Source organism: Aquarana catesbeiana, linkage group LG01, assembly GCF_042186555.1.
Source record: "Aquarana catesbeiana isolate 2022-GZ linkage group LG01, ASM4218655v1, whole genome shotgun sequence".
Classification (NCBI taxonomy): Eukaryota; Metazoa; Chordata; class Amphibia; order Anura; family Ranidae; genus Aquarana; species Aquarana catesbeiana.
This window is the reverse complement of record NC_133324.1, coordinates 620,715,794-620,743,650: the sequence shown is the minus strand read 5'-3', so window position 1 is coordinate 620,743,650 and position 27,857 is coordinate 620,715,794. Positions and strand designations below refer to the sequence as shown.

Below are 27,857 nucleotides of genomic sequence, written 5' to 3'. Positions count from 1 at the left end.
TAAAGACCAGGCCCTTTTTTTGCGATACGGCACTGCGTTATTTAAGCTGACGATTGTGCGGTCGTACAACCCTGTACTCAAAATTGATATCCTTCTGTCCCCCAAAAATAGAGCTTTTTTAGTGGTATTAGATCACCTCTGCGGTTTTTATTTTTTGCGCTATAAACAAAAAAAAGACCGACAATTTTGAAAAAAAAAAAAAAGTATTTTCTTCTATAAAACCAACCCAATAAAAAACAAAAAAAAAAAAAAAAAAAAAAAAAAAAAAAAAAAACCAACGAATTTCTTCATCAATTTAGACCAATTTGTATTCTGCTACATATTTTTGGTAAAATAAATATCCCAAAAAGCTTTTGCTGATTGGTTTGCCCAAAAGTTAAAGCGGCTACAAGAAAGGGGGTTGATTTATGGCACTTATTATTTTTTTTTTACTAGTAATGGTGGTGATCAGCGATTTTTAGCGGGACTGCGACATTGCGACAGACAGATCGGACATTTGACACTTTTTGGGAACCAGTAACAGTGATCAGTGCTAAAAATATGCACGGACATTGTACTGACACTGGCAGGGAAGGGGTTAACATCAGGGGTGATCAAGGTGATAACTGTGTTCACTCAGAGTTTTTCTGTGTGGGGGGGATGGGCTGCCTGGGACAACACACAGATCCGTCTTCCTGCATAGCAGAAAGAGTGGATCTGTGTGATCCTGTCAAAACGGAGATCTGCCTCGTTTACTATGGCAAATCCCCGGTCTGTCACTGCGGGCGGCTGGCAGATCGCTGTGTACAAGCCAACGTACCGTTACTGCGATTTGCGCAGCCGAGCCAATCTGCTGTAGTATAACTGGGGGGGGGGGGGGGCCTTCAGCTGCCCCAAGCTTTTAGCCAAAAGATTCTGTGCATGTGAATGGAGATAAGAGCCATTCTGGAAATGTGTCACATAACTTGTTCTGGGGCAGCGGCCTCCAAACTACGACCCTTTGCTTACCTTTATCTGGCCCTTGGGGCACTATTCCATCCACTGACACCAACAATGGGGCACAATTCCTCCAACACACACCAAAAATTGGGCACTATTCCTTCCACTGACATCAAAACGATGAGGCACTAGTCCTCCCACTGACAAAGATAGCACATGGTTTACTCCCACTAGCCACAGTCCGGCCCCCCTAAAGTCTGCAGGACAGTAAACTGGTCCTTTGTTTGGAAAGTTTAGAGTTCTAGGGCATCTACATAGAAAAGTAGAGCAGAATTAACTGCTATGTGACAGCATGATCCTGAAATACAGGATCATGTTGCTGGTTGCCCTAGTCAAGTTAGCTGCAGTATGAAATACTGAAATTGCAGCTAGAAATGTTGCTAGGCAGTCTGCCCTAGCACCTTATAAGAGCGGAAGACGCATTCAAGTATGTGACCAGTGGTGTGATGTAATACCTTGTCATTCATCTCAGAAAAAGCTCTGAGTACTTGAATTGTAGCACAAAGTTTGAAAAGTCTGCACATTAAAAAGTCATTACATTCTAAACATCGCCCTGCTTTAAAGTAACGGTCAAAGACACAGGGTGACCCTGTTTTACCTGTCCACAACGCTAGACTATATAAAGTCCAGGCTTTGCCCAGCACTGTAGGCATATTCTCGAAGGGATCCTCAGGAACTGGGTTCCATAGCAATGGATCATGGCCCTGGACCTGTATAGCACTCTGCTACTAACAACATGTCTCAACAAATGCCAAGGTAAGAGCCCATGCAGGATCCAATGCCCAAAGCACCATTAACAGGCTGTCACTTTAACGTGGTAGCCAGGTACATCTTCCAAATTTTACAGAGGTTGTGCAAACTGGATACACTGCTTCTGTTTTGGCATTTGAAGACAGCGAGGGATTAAATAATCAAAGCTAAAACAAACAAAAAGAATAAAAAATTAGTTGAGCTAAGGGCAATGTTCTCTGTGAAGGAGAAGAGGTCCGACGGACAGTAGAAACTGAGGACTATAGGGTTATAGGTGAGGTGCCCAGTGGCATATCCTCTAAAGCTTTGCTGGTGTCCAATTACCTGAAGGAACATGCCTATATCCAGGGTGTATGAATATTCTGGCAGTGTCTCAAGATTTAACAGTTTTGATTGCTTTTTACAAAATAATTTGTACATCAAAATTGACTGGATCAATGCAGACATTTTACTCCCTTTGTAACACTGACAGTGGTTTCACATATTGCATCGAACACTATGTGCACATGGCCATCATTTTCAAGTACAGGCCAATGGCCAATTTGTTTTCCATAAGTCAAGCTAAATTTTATTACTTTTCAGGGTTTTTATCAAGTCTGCATTATTAAAAACAAAAAACACACAACACTTACTTTATTGAAGTTTTAGATGATACTTTTCTTTCTTCTTTTGGAGAGGAGACAAGCACCGATGGTTTCTTTTTGCTTTGCAAACTGCTGTCATTGATGGTAGAATGATTGTCGCTCTTATTGCTGCTGTTGCTGCTTTCATCACTGCAGCTGGAGATCCTCATGTTATCACTGTCTCCGCTTTCACTGGTACTACTACTTTTGGACTCTCCATTTAGCTTTTCTTGCTGCCCATAGGAAATGGGAAGCTGGTCTTCAAATATAATCTGCACGTTTTCTGCGATTTTGTTCTTTCTGCTTTTCCGCTTTGTGCCGCTTGTGGCAATGGTATTGTTTCTTTTTCCATGCGAACCCGCCAAAGTGGTCCATGTAGCAGATATGCCAATAGTGGTAGTGGTGGTTGCACTAGGTGGTTCTGTAACAACTGGGGGCTCATCTAAAGAGGTAAATAAAAAGTTATGAAGTTTAAGTGTAAATTAAATTCACAGCTATAAATTAAGGTTTCTAGAAAGCAGATGTACTACCAAAATTTTTTGTTGCTTTTAAAATGTATGCACATGGTAAGTTTATCATAAATGCACGTATACTATTAAAAAGAAAACCTAATAGCAACCTCTAAATAACTTTATGTAAGCTATAGGATCTAAATATTGAACACCTGCGTTTTTTGTTAATCAAGGGAATGTGAAAAATAGTATATATGCCAGAGTTTATTGGAATTCACCGCATTTGAAAACAGATGTATATGGACTTTGCGGGTAGGGAAAAAAGGATGCATATTAAGTCTGACAGATTTGTTTTAGTTCAGGAGGTATGTAATTATTTTTTATTCTTTTAATACCACAGCATTTTTTCTGTGAAAACAGCATTTTTGTTGCTTTTTCTACCATGCCAGTTAGTTTGATCTTTTCAAATAGAGAATACAGTTGAAGAGGTTCTTGAAAGGGATATATGAGGAAATGGCTTACAAGTTTCACCTAATTAACAAGGCCCCTCTGTTTTACTTAAACCTAATAATGCAATTATTATTATTATTATACAGGATTTATATAGCGCCGACAGTATACGCAGCGCTTTACAACATTAGGGAGGACAGTACAAGTACAATACAATTCAATACAGGAGGAATCAGAGGGCCCTGCTCGTTAGAGCTTACAATCTAGGAGGGAGGGTCAAGTTATAGAAAAGTATAATAGCTGTGGGTGATGAGCTAATGGAGAAAATAGTGCAGTTGTTAGATGGAGGCAGGATAGGCTTCTCTGAAGAGGAAAGTTTTCAGGGATCGCCTAAAAGTGGATAAATTTGGAGACAGTCTGACAGATTGGGGTAGGAAATTCCAGAGGATGGGCAAGGCTCAGGAGAAGTCCTGGAGGTGGATATGGGAGGAGGTGATGAGGGAGCTAGAGAGCAGGAGGTCCTGGGAAGAATGGAGAGGGCGATTAGGTTGGTATTTTGAGACTAGGCTAGTGATGTAGCTGGGGGCAGAGTTGTGGATGGCTTTGTAACTTATTGTTAGTATTTTGAATTTAATTTGTTGGGCGAGTGGCAGCCAGTGGAGGGATTGGCAGAGAGGGGTAGCAGACACTGAGCGGTTTGTAAGGTGGATGAGTCTGGCAGCAGCATTCGTGATGGACTGAAGGGGGGATAGTCTATTTAAAGGTAAGCCAATGAGGAGGGAGTTGCACTAGTCGAGGCGAGAGATAACCAGGGAGTGAATCAGGAGCTTTATGGTTTCATTGGTTAGAAAGGGACGTAGTTTAGAGATGTTGCGGAGGTTGAGGCGGCAAGCTTTGGAAAGTGATTGGATGTGGGGCCGAAAGGAGAGTTCAGAGACCAGGATAACACCTAGCACCCTGACATGTGGGGACGGGTGGATGGTTGTGCCATTGCTCTTGACAGAGAAGTCAGGGGAAGAGGCACGTGGGGGAGGAAATATTATAAGCTCGGTTTTGGCCAAGTTGAGTTTGAGGAAGTGATGTGACATCCATACAGATATGTCGGTTAGTAAGTTAGTGATGTGTGAGGAGACTGATGGAGTGAGTTGAGGGGTGGAGAGATAGATTTGTGTGTCGTAAGCGTAGAAATGATATTGAAAGCCGTGAAAGGCTATCAGCTGACCCAGGGAAGAGGTGTAGATTGAAAATAAGAGGTCCAAAAACAGAACCTTGGGGGACCCCGACAGAGAAGGGAAGAGGAGTGGAGGAAGTAGAATTGTAAGTGACACTGAAGGTGCGTTGGGATAGGTAGGATGAGAGCCACTGAAGAGCACAGTAATGGAGACCGAGGGAGTAAAGTTTTTTGAGGAGGGGGTAGTCAACCGTGTCAAAGGCAGCTGAAAGATCCAGAAGTAGGAGTACAGAATAGTGTCTGTTGGTTTTTGCAGTTAGTAGGTCATTTGTGAGTTTTAAAAGAGCAGTTTCTGTGGATTGTTGAGGGCGAAATCCAGATTGAAGGGGATCAAGAAGGTTGTTTTTAATGAGGTGGTCACTCGGTTGTAAACCAGGTGCTCAAGTAGTTTAGAGGAAAAGGGGAGCAAGGAGATAGGGCATAGGTTGTTAAGATTGGTAGGGTCCAAGGATGGCTTTTTAAGTATGGGGGTGACCAGAGCATGTTTTCGAGCATTGGGGAAGATGCCAGAGGTGAGGGAAAGATTGAAGATGTGGGTTAGAGAGTGTAGGATGGAGTTAGAGGGCGACCATAGCATATGAGAGGGAATAGGGTCCAGGGGACAGGTGGTTGGGTGGGCGATTGAAAGGAGTTTAACAACTTCGTCTGTAGTAGCAGATTTGAATAGGGGGAGTGTCAGTTGTACCTGTTGACATGGGGTCTTAGCTGGGGGAGATACCTGTAGAGCGGAGATTTCAATTGGCATATCAAGCACAAAAAATATCTAAATTTTTATTGGTATGAATATTACAAGGTCACACATGGTACCTGTTCTGGTGACATCATCAATAAAACACAAAACAGGATTAATTACCTTCAATCTTCTGCTTTTCTTTCTCAAGAGCAGCTTGAAGCTCGAAGTTTTCTTTATTTTTGGCTTCAATTTCCTCTAGTTTTCTCCTCTGCTCCTCTTTCTTCTTTCGCCGCTTTTCCTTCCTTTTTTCTCGCTTTGCAGCCAGCGCCAACCTTCTGCTTTCTTCTCGTAGCTAAAAATAAGATTCAGAAAGTTAGTGTATAGGTTAGGGGAATTTAAAAACTATAACAGAATTTAAAAGTACTCATGTGCCAAGAGCTCATGTATTTCACATTCATTACCTTTTCTAAATCAAGCTCTTCCAAGAGGATGCTAGCATTCTTGTTAGCTTCTGCTGCCTGCCTGTCTTTGGCTTGTACAATGGATTCCATACAGAGATGGCACTTCTTTAACATTTCCTGAAACAGCATAAAATAGGTTATTAAAAAAGGCCAACTCAAACTACTAGACTAAAATGCAACCAACATTCTAATAAAACTTTTCCTTATTACCAAAATATTTGAAATCCACAGAAAAATTTCTAAGCATGCACTTCAGTGAAATGGTTGTGTAAACCATGAGTTATATGCAGGCTACATTCAGGAGATTGAATGCTGGCTAGAACTTGGCTGGGGCACCTCCTAGTAAAAGCTAAACAAATCCACCTACTGAGCGAGACTTCAGTTCTTTAGCAAGCAATAAGCAGTAAACACCAGAACACACAGGGGAGGGTTCTGTACTGTCCACCAAGATAAGGAATTCGGAGGAGGGCCTGGACATTGCATAGTAGATCGCTGCACAAGATTGTGGCGATCTTTCCCTGGAAGTAGGAGCAGATACCTGGATTTGACAGGTATCCGCTCCCCCCTCCCTCCTGAAAGGTGCAAAATGTGGCACAGGAGAGGGAAGGAATGCGATCCGCGGAAGTTCCATTTTTGGATGGCACTCCGCTTTAAGCTAATTGGAGACCGACAAAGCTATTGAACATCCCCTGAGCATACCCCTATAATCCTAACTCATTCTATAAGATCTCAGATTTTTTTTAGCAAGCTATGCAAAGTATCTCAGGAACAGGGGGAGAGAGGCCTGTGTCATGTACTGGACTCAAGGATATGGAATTTACAAGTCTTGCAATAAAGTAAAGGCTGATTTTTGACGCTGAAGATGAAGCCTGGGGGGAGAGATAAAGCACACTTTATTTAGAGTAGGCAAAAGTCCAGGTGAAAAGGAGGGGGGGTTCTGAAATTTTTCCATTGTGGATAAAAAACATTTTCTTCTGTGACTTTTTTTTTTTTTTTTTTGTAAAAAAAAAAAAAAAAAGTAATCAGCCCTCAAAAGGCAATAGAGTAAAGGTGTCTTATTGGCAGCTTCAGCTGTCAAGGCCTTTAGCTATAAGATGCTTTGCACCGAAAGAGAGGCTATTCAGAAAATTTGTGTCACGACTTGTTCTAGCGAATCAACACAGAACTTGACCCTAGAATACAGAATCCAGTTGATTGTTTACTGTCCTACTCCAATTAGCTGCAGTTTGACTGATCCGGATGCACTGCTTCTATTCTTATAACAGAAGCCTTTAAAGAGCTGATTGAAGAATCCAAAATAAAATGGAAAATAAAGAAAGCTGGTTAGGCACTCCGAGTGGGTGGGATTTTAGGGGTATTCCTAGGAACCATATCCAGCAAAGCTTTTGCTAATGACCAATTACCTGAAAGTAGCAGCCCAGCCTGTGTCCTCAGGACAGAAGGAAGGAAAGATAAAATTCTCACTGGAGGTGGAAAAACTACTACCTTGGGTAGAAAAGGCAGTCTTGGGCTCAAGACCTTGCCCCTGTACAATACAAGAAAAGGCTCAAATGGGGGTCTCTGGAGTACAGAGAGCACCAGGTTCAGATCTCAAGGCGGCAGAGCCAGATGCTGGTCAAGACCAGTTTGAAGAAAGGCAAAGAAACAGTAGACTCTGCAACTCAGAAGTTTGTCCATGTAAACAGGCCTTCTACGTGCAATAATAGATCTTGGGGGAGGTAAATTTCCTCACTCTAAGGTGGGAATGACTGAATCAAATATACCCCTACCCTTCAGAACCTAGATTTCAACAGCCATGCCATTAATGCCAGCCTCTGCGAATCAGATTGAAATAGTGGACTTTGCATCAGCAAATCTGGCCTGTTTAAGCCAAGGCTGGTTGGCCAGGAGTCTGGGTATATCAGTGTACCACGTCGTCTTGAGCGAATTCAGTGTGAGGGGGATCACCTGAACCCTTTTTACCATCTTTACCACCATCTTGCACAGCAGTTGAGGGAGAATCTTTATTGGGGGGAGGTCATAGATTAGCTTGAATAGATGCCAAGGAATTACAAGGGCATCTACTGCAAAGGCTAGGGAATCCCTTATACCGGTTACAAATCTGTGCAATTTTGTCAATGAACATGGAGGCCAGAGTGTCCACATCTGGATTTCCCCCATCACTGATAGATTCCGAAAGCTTGGGACCATTTCCCCAGGTCTATATGTTGACAGCATAGGAAGTCTGTCTGCCCACAACAGGGATGTTGATAGCAGAAGAGACCTGGTAGGTGAATTTCAGCCCAAAAAGTTACTAATATTTTTCTTTTAGGGCGGCTCAAATTTTGGAACCTTCTTTATGGTTTATGTAAGTCACTACAGTAGCATTATTCGACTGCACCCTGACTGGGTGACCTTGCAGAAGAGGGATTCAGTGTTGTAGGGACAACCTAATGGGGAGTCATGCAGAATGTTGATAGGGAGTCTTGACTCCGCTAAAGACCATGTCTGCTGGACATTTAGACTGCATTCACGCATGAGCATTTCAAAGTCACACGTTTTTGCAGCGATTTTGTACAGGTCACCAATGCAAAAAGCTGAATACGCCTGTAATCTGCCCCAAAGAAGCTCATGTTCTTTTTTGAGCTTAAAGGCGTTTTGCTTCAGGTGACAAAACGCTCAGATGTGAACAGGTGCCATCGAAATGTATGGAATTTTACTTGTTGGGCGTTTTGTTTTCTGGCATTTTACAAGTATTTTAGGAGCTGAAAACGCTCAGGTGTAAATGCAGCCTTAGGGTATTGTACATTTTCCACAGGGCTGGTAAAGCTAGCATCCCGTTACCACCTTCCAGGGTATGAGAAGGAATTACTTTCTGAACACTTGGGCAAAGTTGGAGATTCACCATGACAGGGAGAAACTTGTCTGTCTGGATCGACACATAGGACAGTCCAAGGATATTGAGTAAAGAGAGATGGAAGGGAAGCAGTATTATAAGACATTGCTTTGGGACAAGGAAACTGCTTTAACCTGAGCAAGGTTTTAGGTTATGTGTAGGCCATTGGCAGAGCGCGTGTTATTTGGCATTTTTGTCCCAGCTCCCTTGCACCTGTGATTAGCTGTTGCTAAAGCGAGGGAACCCACCGTGAGGCACTCACAGAATGGATGTGAAAGGTATTGGGGTTTGCATGCCTGGAACATAGGGGTGCGCCCAATGGAAATTTTGGTGCCAAAACTGAAAATGAAGAATGCACTAGGCCGAAAACTGAAAAGTACAGGTTTTAAAAAATATTAATATCGTTATATATAATTGTATTCAACTTTTTAATTAATATCATCAATTTAAATTAATATGTATTTATTGTTGGCACCTTTAGTGCAAAAAAGGTCAAGAAAAATGCAGTCTCTAACCATCTCTTGCATCATGTCCACAGTCTCCAACGTAAAAACTTACACTAATAGTATTAGCAAAATTTCCATTCAGTGCATCTCTAGCAGACATGATACAGAAGATGATCAGAGACTGCAGACATGATACAAGAGATCAATGCAGCCTCACCAGTGCCCACCAGATCGATGCAGCCTGCCAGTGCCCACCGGATCAGAACTGGGGTCTCAGTGGATCACCAAGTGGATCTGAATTGCCCGGGCCGCAGTAACAATGTCCCGCCTCCTGTGATCACGTCACACTTATTCAATGTCCCGCCATTACACAGGAGGCGGGACATAGTTACTGCGGCCAATGCAATTCAGCTCTGTGACACACGGAGATTGCAGCGTGGAGGACTGGGCGCACAAGGATGACACTACCCAAATAGCCAGCACCCGGGGAGGCCCCCGCCCCCCTTTCAGTGTCGGCTTTTTTTCTTTTTGCCGATACCAAAAACACCTTTTTCAGCGCGCCGAAATTTCGGTGCATCCCTACTGGAATACAAGAACCACTATAACCCAGGCACTGACCATGTTCCTTGGCTATGTTTCCTGTAGCAGAAGCAGCAGGAAGTGCAGCAAGCATGTACGTTTTTATAAAATATATCAGGTGAAAGTGTGTCAGGCAGGAGGTGTGCTGTAACTACGACATCACCCTGGGACTAAGTGCAGAAGGGAAAAGAATGTCAAAATTTAAAATTACATAAAAATACTTATGGTGCCAAAGGTAATATAGATTTTCCATGTCACTGGGCCTGTTGGGGGTCTAGGCTTCGCAAGTGGCAGTGGGCATAACCTGAGGGGATTTTTAGGATCTGGGAACCATGAAGATCACAGCCCTAGACCTCTATAGCACCCTGAGGCCAATTACACACACTGCAACATGTCAATGCAAGTGCCTAAACGCAGGATCTAGTGCCCCAAGCAAACATTATAGACTGACCCCTAACCAGTGGCATCTGGGTGTGGTCCCTAAGGTAAACACAGATGGTTTCTGATCTGGAGACTGCTGGATAGACCAGGGTAAGAATCAGTTCTGAGAAGGGGAGGATTGGGGCAGCTCTGAGCAAAACAGAGTATTAAAGTGATTCTAAAGCCTTAAGGTTTTTCACCATAATGTTTTCTATGCATTAAAGTGTTTATTAACCCAAAAAAATAAATCATGTTTCCTTAAAACATGCTATACAGCACAGCGCTTGTGCTGTCATTTGCCCACCTGTAATACCTAGCTGATCCTGCACGTTTCTACCCTCCTCTCTCTGTGCTGACTCCGATATATCAGGGCTGCTGACACCAGAGTCATCCCTACGTGCCTTAGTCATCCGCAGCCTGATCTCCTGTGTCTGTCTCCCTCTGTCCTCTCCCCCCTCCCCGCCTGTCAGTTCACAGATCCTCTCCTCCTGCATCTCATTTATAAAAACATGCAGAATAGCAGCTTACTTCAGAGCGACGTCTGGCACTCACATGACTGCCCAGTGTCCTCCCCTCCTCGGCTGATGTCAGCGGGGGTTTCCCAGCACCACCCCCTGCAGCTATCACATTAGGAGAGGAGACCTGTGGGCAGTCAGCTGAGCGCCGAATGGCGCTCTGAAGTAAGCTATTATACTGCATAATTTTTATAAAAGACATGCACTGCAGAACCTAATGTTATATAACAGAGGGAACTGTAGAAAAAAAAAATGACCTTAAACACTTTAAGGGAAAACCTTCTGTTCTGCAAAACTTGGCAACACTCAATTGTACTTAAGTTGTGTTTAAAATTAGTTTCATAACATGTAACTTGTTAAGAGGATACATTATGCCAAATCAACGGTAATTTACTCATCCAGTACTATCCAACCTCAAGGTTGCCTTTTGTAAAATATAACTTCAGGAGATTACAAATACAATTAAAAACAAACTTAGATTTGAGAAGGTCATTGAACGTGTACTAGTCAATGATTTATTCATATCAATTTACCTTATCTGTAATGGTGGCAATATACCTCATGCACTCAGAGTCTGAGGGAAACTGGTTTACCTCTTTCACAAGGTAACGTACCACTTTAACATGACCCTACAACACAAAGAAAATACAGCTAAATGGAAAGCACTCAAATAATGCATATATTTAAAAAGCATGTATACCACAATCTGTGCATGTGCACTTTTAAAATATTGAAAGCAAAGCGGTTACAAAAACAAAAAAGCAAAAAGTACCTTTCTAAAAGCTGCCATGAGGGGAGTAATCTTTCTATTGTCTGCTGCATCTACATCTGCTCCAGCTTGCACAAGTAGTTGAACAACATCCAAATGACCTCCGTTTGCTGCTAGCCAAAGTGGAGTGTTCCCCTTTTTGTTTCGCACATCAATATGAGCTCCCCTGTAATAACAAAACGGTTTAAAAACACTGCCTTATATCCATGCTGTTGAAATACTTAATAGTATAAATAGAACATTCAGTTTCACGTCTAAAATGGTAACCTGTCTTATCTGGGTGTAAGGTCATTAAAGAGAACCCAGGGTAAAGATAAAAACTGGAGTAAGAATTGCACAAACCCAACAGTCATTTATGACTATTCACGGTATTATAGCGAGAGGTTCTAGGATCCTATATGCCCACATCCTGAACATCGTACACAGATCAGTAATTGTTTGTAGCAAAGGATTTTAAAAGGACATGGGTAATGGCGTCACAAACACTAAAACCATAGCATTATACAAATATTAAACGTAATCATACATCTTCATTTGAAATTTATTGAGAGGACATATGGAATACAGCTTGTTAACCCCTTCATCCCTAACGCAAAAATGCAGGCTTCAGCTTGAAGGGGTTGTACCGGGGTGATGCATGCAGCTGCACGCATCCCCCCCAGTTATATTTTTTTTTTTTTTTTTTTTTTTTTAGGGCTGACAGTCTGCTTTCATGTGATGACAACTGATGCGGCTCAGGGGCAGGTGTGCTAGTCTAGATGTAATCATTTCAGAGTCCTTATCTTCACATCAGTCAACCCCCCCCCCCCATCACAGAGTCCCCCAATTACAGTGTCCCCTCTTCATAATAAAACCCTACCTTTCAACAACAGCAGCGAGACAGAGGGTGGGAGGTGGAGCAGGACTGAAAGAGGAAGACTTCTGTCATCTCCTAATTGCTGGAGGTGGCCTTGCATGCCACCTGCCCTGGATTAGTCTCATGCACTGAATGGTGCAGGTGGGCCAGACACCAACACCATAGCAACAAACGACATGGCGAGTCCTGCCCTACCGTGTCATGGGTTGTAATGGTAAATGCAGCTCATACCTGGCAGAAACGTTTCCTTACTGCCACCAGAAGGAAATCACACCAACCCCGGTCAATCCACAAAAGGGTTAGGTCCCTACCCAGGCACTGAAATGGGAGTAAGAAAACAAAAAAAACCTACTACTAGCTACTAAGTGGCATGTCTCCTCCGGACAGAGGAAACAAACTGCCCAGTTGAGCAGAAGGACATCCTTTTAAAGTGTTTTTTGATGATACGATTCCTGTTGGAGGAGCTGCTTTTGTTCTGTCCTGGAAACGACTTGGGAAAGATATTTTAATGTATATAGTTTTTGCTCCTCCAGATACAAAGGGAGACTGCTGTCAACATTTAGCATGGTGAGAGAGATTTAAAGAATCAAGTGGGCTACATATGTAATTTGAAATTACTATAAAAACTACAAAGAAAAGTGTAAAAACTTTAGAATCATTTAAAAACAGCCACTGAAGCTACCTGCTAATTAGAAGCTCGCAGAACTTGTAGTGCCCCTTGTCTGCTGCGATGGTCAGAGCAGTATCCCTCGAAGATGGCACTGGAGGAGCATTGACATCTGCACCTTTATCAAGAAGAACCCGTCCCACTTCTGCATAACCACCAGAAGCAGCTTCCATTAAGGGAGTCAGACCAGTCTGTAAAATAAACCATTATGGGAGCAGAAGGCACATAAGTTGAAGCAATTTGCTAAATCGGTCAATTATTGCTTAGAAAAAAAAAAAAGGTCTAACAGGAGAGGAAAATTAGAGAATAAATTAGGGGGAAACAAAAAATAGGATTTTTATAACCACTTACCTGTAAAATCCTTTTATTGGGAGTACATCACGGGATACAGAGCACCATATTAATAACTATATGGGTTATAGGCCACATTTAGGTGAATGGATACTGGTATAACCAAAAAGGAAACAGGAAGTGCCCCCCCCCCCCTATATAACCCCTCCCGTACTGGGAGTATCTCAGTTTTTGTAGCAAAGCAATATATACACATATCCCAATAGGAGGGGAGGGACCTCTGTGTCCCATGATGTACTGCAAGAAAAGGATTTTACAGGTAAGCTGTTATAAAAATCCTATTTTCTTTATCGTACAACACGGGAAACAGATCACCATAGTAATAACTATATTGGATGTCCCAAAGCATTGTCACCTAAGGGGAGGGAGACACAAAGCAAATAGCCGCCGCCAGGGCGTGAGGACCTATACTGCTGCCTGCAGCACACTGCGCCCAAAGGCGGTGTCCTCCTGCCATCTTACATTCACGAGATTCTATCAAATGGATGTATGTACTGACGACCAAGTAGCAGCCTTGCAAACCTGAGCCACAGAGGCTTGGTGATGCACTGCCCATGAAGCACTGACTGCCCTGGTAGAGTGGGCTATAATCTTAGGGAGGAATCCTTCTTCTTAGTCAGGCCATAAGCCTGACTAATCCCCTGACGAATGAACCACTTAGCAACAGTAGATTTAAATGCTGCCTGACCCTTTCTAGGGCCTTCTGTCAACACAAACAAAACATCAGTTTTCCGTATCTGAGCAGTCGCTTAAAGATAGGCTTTAATTGCTCTCACTACATCGAGAGAATGAAATTTTTTTCTTCTGCAGAACGAGGTTCTGGGAAAAAGGAAGGCAAGGAAACTTCTCAATTCAGATTTAAACCAGACACTACCTTTGGCAAAAGGGTTGGGTGCGGACGCAGCACAACCTTATCCTTGTGAATGATTAAGTATGGCTTTTTACAGGAGAAAGCAGCCAATTCTGATACACTTCTTGCAGAGGTTATCGCAACTAGGAATACCAATTTCCTTGTCAAAAGGATCAAAGGAATATTCTGTATAGGTTCAAAGGGTTGTCTTTGCAACACCGACAAAACCAGATTCAAATCCCATGGGTACAAGGGTATTCTAACTGGCGGAGTTATCCCTTGTATGAATGCCTGGACTAAAGAGTGCAAAGCAAGCAGCCTTTGGAAACACACTGCCAAGGTCAAAATCTGACCCTTAATTGTACTCAAGGCCAGCTTCATTTCTACTCCTAATTGTAGAAAGGCCAGAATTCTTCCTATGACATACTTACGAGGACGCTAACCCTTGGTTTCACACCAAGTGACATAGGCCTTCCAGACCCTGTAACAAATGGACCTGGAGGCCAGCTTCTTGGCATTAAATCAGGGTTGTTACTACCGAACCTGAAAGCCCCTGATTTTTTAGAATGTGGGCTTCAATAGCCACACCGTTAAATTTAGTGTTTGTAAAAAATACCGGTCCCTGCAACAGCAGGTCCGGACGAGTTGGAAAAGTCAAAGATTCCCCTACTGCCATTCTCATGATCCCTGCATACCAGGGTCTTTTGGGCCATGCCAGGGCCACTAGGATTACCGGCTTCCCTTCTTCCCTGATCCTGTGAAGCAGCTGAACTGGAGGGAATGCATAAAATCAGTGAAAACCGATTCCATGGGATCACCAAGTTGTCCAACTTCTTGTTGAACCTAGACGCCACTAGATCTACATCCGGCGTACCCAATCTTTGGCATATGGCCAAAAAGACATTGGGATGTAGAGACCATTCTCCCGGCAACAACTGTTGATGGCTCAAAAAATCTGCCTGCCAATTTTCCACTCCTGAAATGTAAACCGTAGATAGGCAAGGAACATGTTTCTCTGCCCAAGACAGAATATGGTCCACCTCCCTTTGGACATTGTGGCTTCTGGTGCCTCCTTGGTGATAAATATAGGCTACTGCTGTGGCATTGTCGGATTGTATCCTGACAGGAGCATTCCGCAACCTGGACGTCCAGGCTATTAGAGCCAGACGCACTGCCCGAATCTCTAGGATTTCAATGGGCAAGGTCTTCTCGGACTACGTCCCTTAAACCGTGGTCTCTTCAAGAACTGATCCCCAGCCCCATAGGCTTTGTATCCATAGTTACTACTTTCCAGGAAACTGGAATGAAGGATTTCCCCTTCTGTAAATTCCTGGTTATCAACCACCAGTTGAGACTCTGGCGTACTTTTGGAGCCAGATTCACTGGAAAATCAAAGGCTTGGATCTGTTTGTTCCAAGCAGACAGAATACCATGTTGTAACAGTCTTGAATGGAACTAGGCATAGGGAACTGCTTTGAAAGAAGCTACCATCTCCCCTACTAATCTCATGCAAAAGGCGAATGCAAGCACCCTTCTTTGCCTTGACCGTCTGGACCAGCTCTTTTAGAGCGTTGACCTTTGTCTGAGGCAAGAACACCTTTTCCTGGGTTGTGTCTATGACCAGGTCCAAATACTGCAGCCTTCTAACCGGCTGTAAGGATGATTTCTTTAGATTGAGAATCCAACCCAGGTGTCTCAGATAACTGACTGTTCTGGACACCCCTTGATTTACCCTGCTATTGACTGATCTACCAGTAGCAGGTTGTCTAGGTATGCTATTACTGCTATACCCTGGCCCCTTAGTCTTGCTAGTACTGGGGCTAACACTTTGTAAACAGCCGGGGGGAGCAGTGGCTAACCCGAAAGGCAAGGCCACGAACTGAAAGTGGTGCTGCTCTACCGCAAACTACAGAAACTTCTGGTGAGCGGGAAATATTGACGCATGTAGATACGCATCCTTGATATCTATGGATGCTAGAACCTCTCCTCCCCGTAGGGTGGAAACAACTGACCGAATCGACTCCATTCGAAAGAAGCGGATGTTTAGGAAGTGATTCAGATTTCTGAGATCTAGAATGGGTCTGACATCTCCATTTGTTTTGGTACCATAAAGAGATTTGAATAAAACCCCATGTCCCTCTCTTCTGAGGGAACCTCGATTATCACTGCCTAATACAGTAATCGGTCCAGTGCCAGAAATAAGGACTTTTTCTTTACTGGGTCCTTGGGAACGTTTGATCTTAGAAAACGCGATGGTGAAAACTCCTTGGACTGTAGTTTGTAGCCTAGGGCTACTACAGAGAGGACCCACTTGTCTTGGATTTCTTCTTGCCAAGTTTCTGAAAAAACACCGCAGTCTACCCCACACTTGATCGAGCGCAGGGGGGGCGTCCCTTCACAAGGAAGGCTTGTGACTCCGTTTTGTGGACTTCTGACTCCAGGGCTTTTTGTAGCCCTGTGTCTGATTACAAGGCTTCTCCTTTGCCCCTGACGGTGTAGGCCATCAAAACTGCCTGGAGGCTGTTGCCCCAGACATCTAAGGAGAAGGTTACAACCTTTCTCCATGAAACGGAAACCCAGCCAAGAGCTTCTTGCATGGTAACTCGGCTGACCGGCTGTTTAGCCACAGAATCCCATGCATATGTATCAACATGAGCGCAAGGCGAGACGCCTGATGGATAAAATCCTTGATAGCGTCCACTGCAAAGTAAAGGGGCCCTAGATAGCTCCGCTAAACCTTAGGCCTCTTCAGTTTGAGCAGGACCTTTTTTTTTTTTTTTTTTTTTTTTTTAAACCTGCTTGAATTCATTCTTAAGGGATTGACAGATGCCTACTGCTGCCACTGCAAGTTGTACTACTGCACCAGCTACAGCAAATGAGGCCTTAAGTAGAAATTCCAACTTCTTATCAGCTGTTCACTAAATACTTGTACATTGTCCACTTGGACAAGTGAAACTCCTGTTCACAGAGGAGGAGATAGCCGCATCTACTGCTGGCAAATCCCATCTCTTTGAGAACTTTTTCTCCATAGGATAAAGTATTGAAAATCTTTTAGAAGGAGAAAACTGCTTACCTGGGTGATCCCAATTAGCATAAATCAGTTGCTTCAGTAACGGGTGCATAGGGAAAGTATGAGAACCCTGTGGGGGTTTTAGCGAACCCAAGGAGGGGAAGAAAACATCCTCCACCTATGCAGGAGGCAACTTATATCCAGAATGAACCAAGTCCGCAAGGGATTGGATTAGCAATTTCTGCAATTGCAAAATTGAGAAAGGTTCTTCAGACGCTGAATCCTACGTAGAGGAGTCATCTGAACCTCCTCCTCTCAAAAGATACCCCAATATCATCTGCCCATTGTTGCTCGAAAACTGGAAGGTCAAGGGCAGGAGAAGGGGGATCTGCTGCGTTTTCTCACCTCCTGGGAGGAAGACGCTAACATCTCGGCTATTTTCCCTTCCAAACCAGCCATAGCCAAATCGTGACGTATGATGTATGCAGAGGCTGGGGACGCTGGAGATAGCCACCATGCCTGTGAAACAAAATGGCTCAGATTCACCAGATGCTCCAGGTTATTTAGGGGAGGATGGAACTGCAGGCATGCGACTAGGATCCTCAGGCTATGACCGCAGCGACTTTGCACTCCCCCCTGATGAATTACCCCTCCTGGGGGAAGACAGTCCTAATCACAAAAAAAGCAGAGGTACTAAACAAAGTGCATCTACTGACGAGCTTTAGTCTAGCAATTACATAACATGCTGCTATAAATGCTCAGTCTCAATGCTGAGTAAAACATGCCCCTTAAAAATGCCTGTATCCACACACCCATACAGCTTACATACCACTTGTATGCTCTGTGTCCCTCTGTCAGCCAACCAGACACTTCCAGAGTGTAAAGCAGTAAGCCTCGTGCTCCACGTGCACGCTGGCGGCGTTCAAGCCACACCCCCACAGACTTAGACTCTGCCCCTTTTTTAAAAAAAGGATCCCTTTCCCGCGCTCTGTGCAGAGATAGCCGGCCCTGTAGTGAGGGCGGATCGAGAGGGGCGGTGTCTTCAGCAGGGGGGAACCTGACCTCTCTGATGGTGGATGAACCCCCTAAACCCCTACTGATGGCTGACAGAGCAGGAGAAATAGCGATGCTGCCGCAGGAAACATTTGCTGACACTTGAGCACATCATAGGGTAAGCATGGAATGCTGGAAGCCAGGTATGTAGCTTTTACACCCTCTAGTGGCAAAACACAGGCAAGTCATTGCATACCACACCAGAAAGATCATGTGAATATATTTTATATATATATTTTTTTTTTTCCCCAGCGGGAACGCAGTTCCGGCACCTCCAGCACTAAATGTATGTAATAGCGTGGGGTGTGCTGGAGGGTCTATTGATATTGGCTGCTGGGGGACCTATTATCACTGGTGGGGATCTGATTTTGTGTGAGTCTATTGTTGCTGATGGGGAATCTATAGTTGCTGGGGGGTCTTATGTTGCTGGAAGGGATCTACTGTTGAGGGAGAGGTCTATTTTTACTGGCTGCTGGAGGATCCATTGATGCTGACTGCTGGGAGATCTGTTCCTGGGGGGGGGGGGGGGCGTCTAATGTTGCTTGGGTGGACATTTTGCTGCAGGGAATCTATTGTTGTTGGGGTGGAGTCCTTTGTTGCTTGGGGAGTCTATTGTGTGGGGATCTACTGCTGGGATTCTATTTGATCTATTTTACTGCTTTTCTTTTTTTCATTAAAATGTTCCATACAAATGATTTAGCACCTCAAAATGATACTTGGTTCTGTATTCCCTAAAAGGGTCAGTACTGGTAGGTGGGTAGGGGGTGGAATCAAGGGACAGTGGTCAGAGGTGGGTAGGTGGCAGAGACAAGGGGTGACTCAGGGGGGAGTTCCTGCACCTATTCTCCGAGGGAAAAAAAAAAAAAAAGGAGAGATAGATATAGATATATATATATACACACACACACATACATATACACACACACACATATACACACACACCTGATCCCCGCCGCAGGACTACTGGAAATCACAGAAAAATCCAGCCTTCACCCATCACGGCAGGCCGTGTCATGTCACACCTTCAAGAACCAGGTCCACTCCCTTGGACCTGTACAGCACCACTGCCAGAAAACACTTTGGCTATATTAACATGACCAAGGTGCCGGATCCCAGGGTCCAGCTCTCAATCAAAAGAGAAGCATTACAGGCAAAAACCTAGTTTCTTCTTCCACGTGGCCCGGGTACCATCGCTTGGCTTTCAAGCATTTTAGATGGATCCATTTATACATCTCCTTGATCCCATCAGGGATTACTTAGCGGAGCTCTCTTAGCACTTCACCACCGTGACCAACACCTTAGATACTGGTGAAAAAACTGAGATACTCTCGGTATGGGAGGGGTTATATAGGGAGGGGCACTTCCTGTTTCCTTTTTGGTTATATCAGTGTCCATTCACCTAAAGGTGTCCTATAACCCATATAGTTATTACTATGGTGCTCTGTGTCCCGTGATGTAAGATAAAGAAACAGTGATAAAAACTGCTTCGACTTACATGGCTTTAAGAGGAACATTACTGGTCTTGCATGAATGAAGTATAGAAGTTCACAAGAGCCAATTAAAGTGGTCCATGTTAAAACTAAAATCCCTGCATCTATAGTCACCAACATTCTAACACTAACCTATCTAGCCCTGTAAAGAAAGAAAATTAGTACACATACCTTTTCTGCAGGCAATTTGACCTGATCTCTAGCAGCGGAAGCTCTGCACAGAGTACATGTCCGACAACGGCTGTGAAAATGGGTAGCGCTGTCACCCATAGACTTACTATGGGGCTTCCATTGTCGGACGCGTTCTCTTCACCGGCCCACACAGCGAAGCCGCGGCTGACAGCTCAGCGTGTGATCAAAGCTTCTGCCGCTGGAGATTGGTTCAGGTCGCCTGCAGAAAAGATACGTATACTGATTTTTTTCTTAACAGGGGTAAATAGGATAGTGTTAGAATGTTGGTGGCTATAGATGCAGGGGTTTTAGTTTCAGCATGACTTCCACTTGAAGTAATTTACACCATCTATTATAAATCCAAAAGCCAGCTAGCCAATGACAATCCTAAGTTGAAGCGCTTTCCTTACCTTTGCTCTGTGTTCCACATTAGCTTTTCTGTCAAGGAGGAGACTGACCACTTCGGTTCTGCCTTGGAAACAGGCCAGTGTAAGTGCGGTGTTTCGGTTTGTTTCTATCTGTGCGTTGATGTCTGAGCCCATGTCCAACAGCAACTTAACAGCAGCAGTATGACCATTCATGGCAGCCAACATCAAAGGTGATATTCCCAACTTGCTACCAGTTCTGAATATAAAGAGTTAAATATGGGCCAAGATTTAAATAGAAAAAAAAACAGCAATCTGAACTTACATTTTTTGCAAACTGACACAAAAAACTAGTAGTGTTAATGGTAAAACAAAAAATGTGATATTAACAGAAAAAAGGAATTCTGACTTGCTTGTAAAATGTCATCTTGGAGAACAGTACTTGACATTGGCCTTTATATTCAAAGAGCCTGGGTTATAGGCTGCTACCTTGAGGTGGTTGGAAACTGGCAAAACTTTTGGACATGCCCCCCTTAATGTATGCTTATAACCCTACCCCACTTCAAGAGACCTAGGTTTTTTGCTAGTGTCTTTAGGTAATGGACCCCTTCTCCTAGTTTCCTATTTAGAACTAGTTTTCCTTAGTCCATTTTGGATTCATCACTGCCTTCTAGTATATTAGAACAATCCACCCAGATTCAATGCAGAGCAACAATCGGGGGGAGGGTGTCCTGTGCCCTGTACTGTACTCCAAGATATGGAATTTACAGGCAAGTCAAAATTCCTTTCACCTTAACCACTTTGGCTCCGGAAGATTTTACCCCTTCGTGACCAGGCCATTTTTGCTATTCAGCTCTGCGCTACTTTAACTGGCAATTGCGCAGTCAAGCAACGCTGTAGCCAAACCAAATTTATGTAATTTTTTTCACACAGAGCTCTCTTTTGGTGATATTTGAGCACCACTGGGTTTTTTATTTTTTGCGATATCAAACCAAAAAAAGACTGAACATAAGAATTAAAAAAAAAACAAAAAAAAACACATACACTTTTTTTTTTTTAACTTTCCGCTATACAACATATCCAATTAAAAAAAAACAAAGGTCTTTATAAATTGTAGCCAAAACTTATTCCGCTACATGTTTTTGATAATAAAAAAAAAAAAAAAAAAAAAAAAAAAAAAAATCCAAGTGTATATTGATTGGTTATAATGGGACTGCGCTAGTGCAGCTGACAATCTGACACTAATTGATGCTGGGGGGAACTAACTGCCACTGACAATTTATAAAGTGATCAGTGATAATACTGTACACGGTCACTGTACTAATGACACTGGCTAGGAGGGGGTTAACATCTAGGGCAATCAAGGGGTTAAACATGTGCCTAACCACGTGTAACTTGTGCTGCTTTTACCAACTGATCTCCAAGTTTCTCATCCCTGCTTTTCAGGGGTGAAAAACAGTTACCCGTGTATAGAGCTCCGTGTTGAAGGTCAACACATAGCTCTGGGCTGTGAATGTACACAGCCGATCAGCAGGTTCCAGCTGTGAATCATTGGCCAGGACTTGCTGACAGGCTCCCGAAATGCCCTAAACCTAAAAGTAGGCAGTGATGTACGGGTATGTTGCTTTGCCTACAAATACTGCTTATTTGCAGTACATTGCAGGCGGGTGGCTAAGTGGTTAAGAAGTAATTCCACTTTTGTTGGAGAAAAAAAAAAAAAAAAAAACACAATCCCCTCTGGGCGATTATAGTACATTGTAGGATTTCAACAAACTCTGTAGCAGATTCCTACCTTTTGTTATTCTGAAGAAATAGCTGTTTGTCTGTGTCCATGTGCTCAGTGAATCTGTATGGGAGTGGTTATATAATTATCAATCAGCTATTGCACATGCAGGGTTCTAATGAGGCACGTGGCAGGATCTGCATCCCTTTAGACGCGATTTCCCTTTCGTAGTATCTCACCAAAAACGCAATTTCTGTTGCAGGGGATGCCCAAAATCTAACAAGTGCAGACTTTTGGGAAAATCAGTGAGCCAATCACACAAGCAGGAAATGACATTTCTGATGGGTGTTCTGTACATCATCTGTGTACAGAACACCTCCAGGTAGCCATATAATTGCATGTATTTTAGAGAAAATTACAGCGCTGCTGATTAAAAAGGAAAGGCAATTTAAAATATTCAATTACAGTATGACTTGTGGTGCAATTGTATACGCGATATTTTTTTGTTTGCCATTTTTTTCCCACGAAAGTGGAGTTACCCTTCAAATCATACAGTACAGAACACAGGCTGGATATTCATTGACCCTTAAATACCCCCAAGCAATGAATCAGAAAAATGGGCAACAAGACAAAAAGAATCATGCCAACAGGGCACAAAAAACAAAAACAAACAAACAAAAAAAAAAAACACAGAAAAAAGGTCAAAGACTCAACTCAGAGTGCCAGAAAGAACCTTGCAGCCAAAGACTGCATCCGCAGAGGCCTGGATCTCCACCTGGTAGAATTTAGAGACTGTTCAAACTGAAGACCAGGTGAAGGCATTACAAAGCTGAGCAACAGATGTTGGAATGCCCAGGAAACCAACACTGATCTAGTGGAGTGAGCATGCAAGGGTACAGGAGGTACTATAACCTTTAGAGCAGAGATATGCAATTAGCAGACCTCCAGCTGTTTCAGAACTACAAGTCCCATGAGGCATAGCAAGACTGACAGCCACAAGCATGACACCCAGAGGCATGATGGGACTTTTAGTTTTGCAACAGCTGAAGGTCTGCTAATTGCATATCCCTGCTTTAGAGTATAAGCTCTTATATTGAGTTCTATTATCCACTTGGCTATCGTAAGCTTGGAAGCAGGGTGTCCTTTTTGGGAAACTGGTGGTAGGACAAAGTCTTTCTGTATAGAGGCTGTGGCTTTCAGATAGCCTGAAAGCCCTGATTACATCCAAACAATTTCCTCGAAATTCTTGGGAGCAGGGAATAAAGTGGTTCTAAAGTAAAAATGTTTTTTATCAGATTCCTCTCATCACTCCTGCCCTGTCCCAGCTGCATTACCACTCCTCTCACTTTTTGGTCTCACAGGAGACAGAGCGTGGGAGTCTTAGGCTTCTCCTGCTGTCAAACCCATGTGAGAAGGGAGCAAGGCAGTATCATTCCATTCAGTTTCTTGTAAACAGACTACACTGCAGGTGACGGCTTGTAGTTTTGAATAAACTGCAAGGGAGCTGTTAAGCATCCCTGTAGTTCATTCACAAGCCCTGCAGCTTTTTAGCCGACAGCCCCAATGTAGGTAGGGGCTGAAAGCTGTAGGGATTGTCTGCAGAAGCCTGACCTTGCACCCCTGATCACAGGTGCAATGCTTTCCTGGTTCCAGGCAAAAAAGAATATATGCACATTTTTGAGAGGACCAGGTTGAGATTTCCAAGGAAGCACATGGTGCTGTAAAGGGTGTTCTGATCCATGAGGAAAAAAATGGGTAAAAGCTTTTACAAGTATGAAACCAAAGGTTTTTGGAATATGTTGTACAAGGTCCAAGCCTGTCCCTTAAGAGTACTCAGAACGAAGTTATGATCAAGTCCTGAATGCATTAAAGTCAAAATATGAGGTACGGAGTAGTCTTAGGGATTGAAATGCCTGTGTTCACACAAGACGAGAATGGATATTCAGGTAAGGTAGTAGAGTTTTCTGGAAGTTGTTTTTCTGGCCTTGAGAAATTTTGGGGAGGAGGTGCTGCTTGGGACAGCAGTTCTGGCCTGTTAAGGATAGGCCAAGGGTTGTCTCCTAGAAGTATGTCAACTAGGTTCTTCTGTGCCACTCTGGTGAAATGAGAACCACTGATTTCTTCTCTTCCTTTAACTTGCAGAGCAGTCGAAGAAAAAGCTGCACTCAAGGAGAGGCATATATTAACCTGTCCATGGGATTAGCAGGGAATCCTATGACCGTGCTTGAGAATCCTTGCTCCCGCCACAAACAGGGATAACTTTGCTGAACCTGGAGACCAGGGTGGGATCCTTCATTTCTGACAAATGATACTCAGCTTGTCCAGTCATTCTAACGATTCTACTCCTGGGTGGTCTGGAAGAAGGGGGTCCAGTGTTGTAGAGCCAGTTTTACTGCTCTGAGCGCCAAAAGGTTGATGGGGCGCTTTGCTTCATTGGGTGAGCAGGTTTCCTGAAGTGCGAAATTAAAACACTCCTGTGAGGCTGACATTTGTTACCACCATCCAGGACTTTAACATTTAAGGTTGGACTGGAAATCCACTAAAGGTAGTCGAGATGGAGTGTTTGTTCCAAGGCCAACAGGATGCTGTGATAGAGGGGACTAGGATGAAAGTGAGCAAAGGCAACAGTTTAGAATGAGGCAACCATGAGACACTCGAGGGGAATCTCACAGGGGGTTGTCTTTTGGATCTTAAAGTGATTCTAAAGGCAGAAGGTTTTTTTTTTTTATCTTAATGCATTCTATGCATTAAGATAAAAAAAAACCTGTGTGCAGAAGCCCCACTAATACTTACCTGAGTCCTATCTCGATCCAGCAATGTCCACGAGTGCCTCGGCCATCTGATATTTCAGACAAAGTGGTGACAAAGGCAGAGTTTTGGAAGTTGGTATTACCCAAAAGCCTGAAGATTCTGGATAGTCCTTTGGACATTTGCTGACAGTCGAGGGGAAGATGAAGCCTTCAAAAGGTCAATAACCCAGTAATTTGGATGCCCTGAGCTTGTTGTTGGATTTCCTTTAGATTTACCAAAGCAATGTAGTGCAAGGGCCTGCCTGATTGCATACAAATTTAAATTCTTAAGGCTTGACCTCATATTATATGGTTTTGGTAAAGCTAAAGACAAAAAAATCTAAAGAAGATTGTATAGTGTGTATCCAGCTTGAGAGTACAAGTAGGGGTGTGTACCTTGGTGAATACGCCTACAAAGCGCAGAACTTTTTCAGGAGGAACCCAATTGTGCTAAAATTGTCATTTCTTTTTGTTCCTGGTTGAGGAATGATTTTTTTTTTTTTCTTTAGACTTTGCAGGTCTCCTAGTACCCGAGTAGTCAAAGGAGCCCAACGAGACTAAGAATTAAGTGGGACTATACCAAAACGTTTGTGCACAGCACAAGTGAGCATATCTATATACCTACATGCTGGTGAGCATATTGTGAATACATAGCATCTGGTCGGTGGCTGATGGTGAGAAATCTTTTGAGGCCTCCTCGAACACTGCCTACAGGTCTTCAACGTTTTCCATTTCTAAAGGAGGTAGTTCCACTCCAGACTCTGGTAGAGAAGGTGGAGGTGAGGAAGAAGCCTAGGATTTTTGAGCTCTGGAAAGGACCCCGCTTCAATTTAACCACTTGCCGACCAGGCCATAGCCGAAAGAAGGCTACAGCGCGGTCGGCTTATTCTGGGTGGACATCCGTGGGATGACATTCCAGAATGTTGCTCCTGCACGCCCCCGGGAACATCCGTGACCACCGGGTACGGAGGACCCGGTGCATCATGGACCACGGTAAATAGCCGCTGATCGCGGGCGTTTACCACGTGATCGTTCCGTCAAATGACGGAGCGATCACTTGTAAACAAACCAGTGTCACGTCATGACGCCGGTTCCTCCCCTCTGTGTACTGATCGGTACAGTGCGAGGGGAGAGGGGGAGAGATGGCAGCAGTGCTGTGGGCTGGATGTTTAGTGCCCACAGCGCTGCTCACTCTGCCAACACCTTGCCAACACCCCAATAAATTTTAACAGAAAGAGAATTTTTTAATCGAATTTTCAGTCTTTATTGATTTATAGCGCAAAAAAAAACAGCAGTGAATAAATACCACCAAAAGAAAGCTCCATTTGTGTGGAAAAAAAGGACAAAAATGTCATATGGGTACAGTGTTGCATGACTGAGTAATTGTCATTCAAAATATGAGAGCACCGAAAGCTGAAAATTGGTCTGGTTAGGAAGGGGGTTTAAGTGCCCAGTTGTTAAGTGGTTAAGGAAAATAGTCACAGAGCAGTTTGAGCAATTTGCAGCCTATGAGCAGAGTGAATGCTTTTATGAGCTTTTGCTGCAATTCTCTTACGCCGTTTTCCTCCATTGCCATCAGTGAGGATATTCCCCTGTGGGCTACTCACTGAGTAGGGTGTGGAAATGGGGTAAGCATAGCCAGAGAAGGATACACAGAAACCCAGGTGTCGAATGTCCTGTAGCGAAATCCTTGGACAACAGGGCAGCACTCTAGGTAGAACACTTAATATGTTTTATTATTTAGGAGACACCAACATGTGTACTACAAGTAGTGGAGATATCAAGTCTCATACTTGCTATAGGGCTACAGAAACTGTCCAACAACAGAACAAACCCGTTATATCTTTCCATGTCACTGCTCATCGCTCGTCCCAGTGGTCGTACCCCTGGAGAGTTCTTCAAGGTCTAGGATAAATGGCTATGGTCCATTGCCCTGGACCTGTTTAACACTCTGCAATTAACTACAAGCATTGCGCAGGTGTCAAGGTGAGTGCCCAAGCAGGATCCAGTGCCTGAAGTAACATTACAGGCAGTTCACACAGCATGGGGTTATGGTACCCAAGGTTTTTACAGGTGTTGCATAGATCCAAACTCACTGCTGCTATTGTTTAAGAATGGAGCGAAGAGTTGGTTTAAGAATTCAAAGTAAAAACTAGTTAAGATCAGAAATTTCTTCAGAAGGGTGTAGGGGTATATCACCTTCAGCCTGGGTTCACACGATAGCAAAGACGTTGCATGTCATTCGCAACCGCACTGCCGTACCATCACATGCGACGTCTGTGCAATACGAGTTCAACCATACAGTTGTATGGTTGAATTCACATTAGATTTGCATAAAAAAAAGGTGCAGGGATTTTTTTTTTTCCCCGCACTGGAATCGGATCACGTGGGTGTTCACACCCACGCGATCTGATTCCTCTCCGAATCCACAGTTCGCACTGCGATCAGTGAACTGACCGGGGGTGTCATTAACATTGTATTGAGACCCGCAGCGGTTCGCAGAGGGCAGTGTGAACTGCCTGCGGGAGAGATGTGATGCATAAACCAGCGCTGGAATCGCACTGGTTCCCGCATCGCTATATTGTGAACCCAGGCTCAGGTTGCCTGGCAAAAAACTGAGGTCTCATGGAACAGGGTAGGGTTTTTAGGGGTATACCCAAGAGGGGTGTGTCCAAAAGCTTTGCCAATATTCGAACACCTGACGGTAGCAGCCTGTAACTCAGGGTCTATGAATATCCAAGCCTGTGTCCTGTACTGTACAATTAAGATAATGAATTTCTCATTTTGTAGATTAAGCAAAACAAGTTGGATGAATAAATGTCTTTACATTCTTAAAATAGATTATGCTCCTGCTAAGCAGATGTCAATACTTCTTTTTGCAACTAAGCAGATGTTAGTACCATATATACCCGAGTATAAGCCGACCCAAATATAAGCCGAGGCACCTAATTTTACCACAAAAAAAAAAAAAAAAAAAGGGGAACCGCATTGACTCGAGTATAAGCCTAGGGTGGGAAAAAAATGCAGCTACTGGTAAACAATACCCATCTGCAGCCTCACTGTGCCCACCTGTATCAGTGCCCACCTGCAGCCTCACTGTGCCCACCTGTATCAGTGCCCACCTGCAGCCTCACCTTTGATTACACACAGCAGGTGTCTCCCGCTGTGTCATGCAACTGCAGTCTGTTCGGCGGCCGTCCACTGTAAAAAAGCCCCGTCTCCTCCTCGTCCATGATAGACGGAACACTGATTCAGTTTCCCAGCATTGTTTCAGTGTTACGTCCATCACGGAGGAGGAGAAGGTGGGGCT

General features: G+C 43.7%; 1 protein-coding gene across 8 annotated transcripts in view; it reads right to left on the bottom strand.

The window, feature by feature from the left end:
* The window catches only part of ANKRD17 (ankyrin repeat domain 17), a 212,247-nt gene that overhangs the window by 36,558 nt on the left and 147,832 nt on the right, over positions 1-27,857 (bottom strand). For 5 of the 8 annotated variants that reach the window (XM_073600429.1, XM_073600439.1, XM_073600448.1 and 2 more), the window contains 8 exons: positions 21,828-21,881; positions 20,081-20,294; positions 12,761-12,936; positions 11,226-11,388; positions 10,987-11,082; positions 5,619-5,735; positions 5,338-5,509; positions 2,361-2,793 (listed from right to left, as the gene is read on the bottom strand). In XM_073600429.1, coding sequence (XP_073456530.1) covers positions 2,361-2,793; positions 5,338-5,509; positions 5,619-5,735; positions 10,987-11,082; positions 11,226-11,388; positions 12,761-12,936; positions 20,081-20,294; positions 21,828-21,881 — 1,425 coding nt within the window. The remainder of the gene's footprint in view (positions 1-2,360; positions 2,794-5,337; positions 5,510-5,618; positions 5,736-10,986; positions 11,083-11,225; positions 11,389-12,760; positions 12,937-20,080; positions 20,295-21,827; positions 21,882-27,857) is intronic. The other 3 variants (XM_073600457.1, XM_073600466.1, XM_073600488.1) reach the window with 1 other exon arrangement.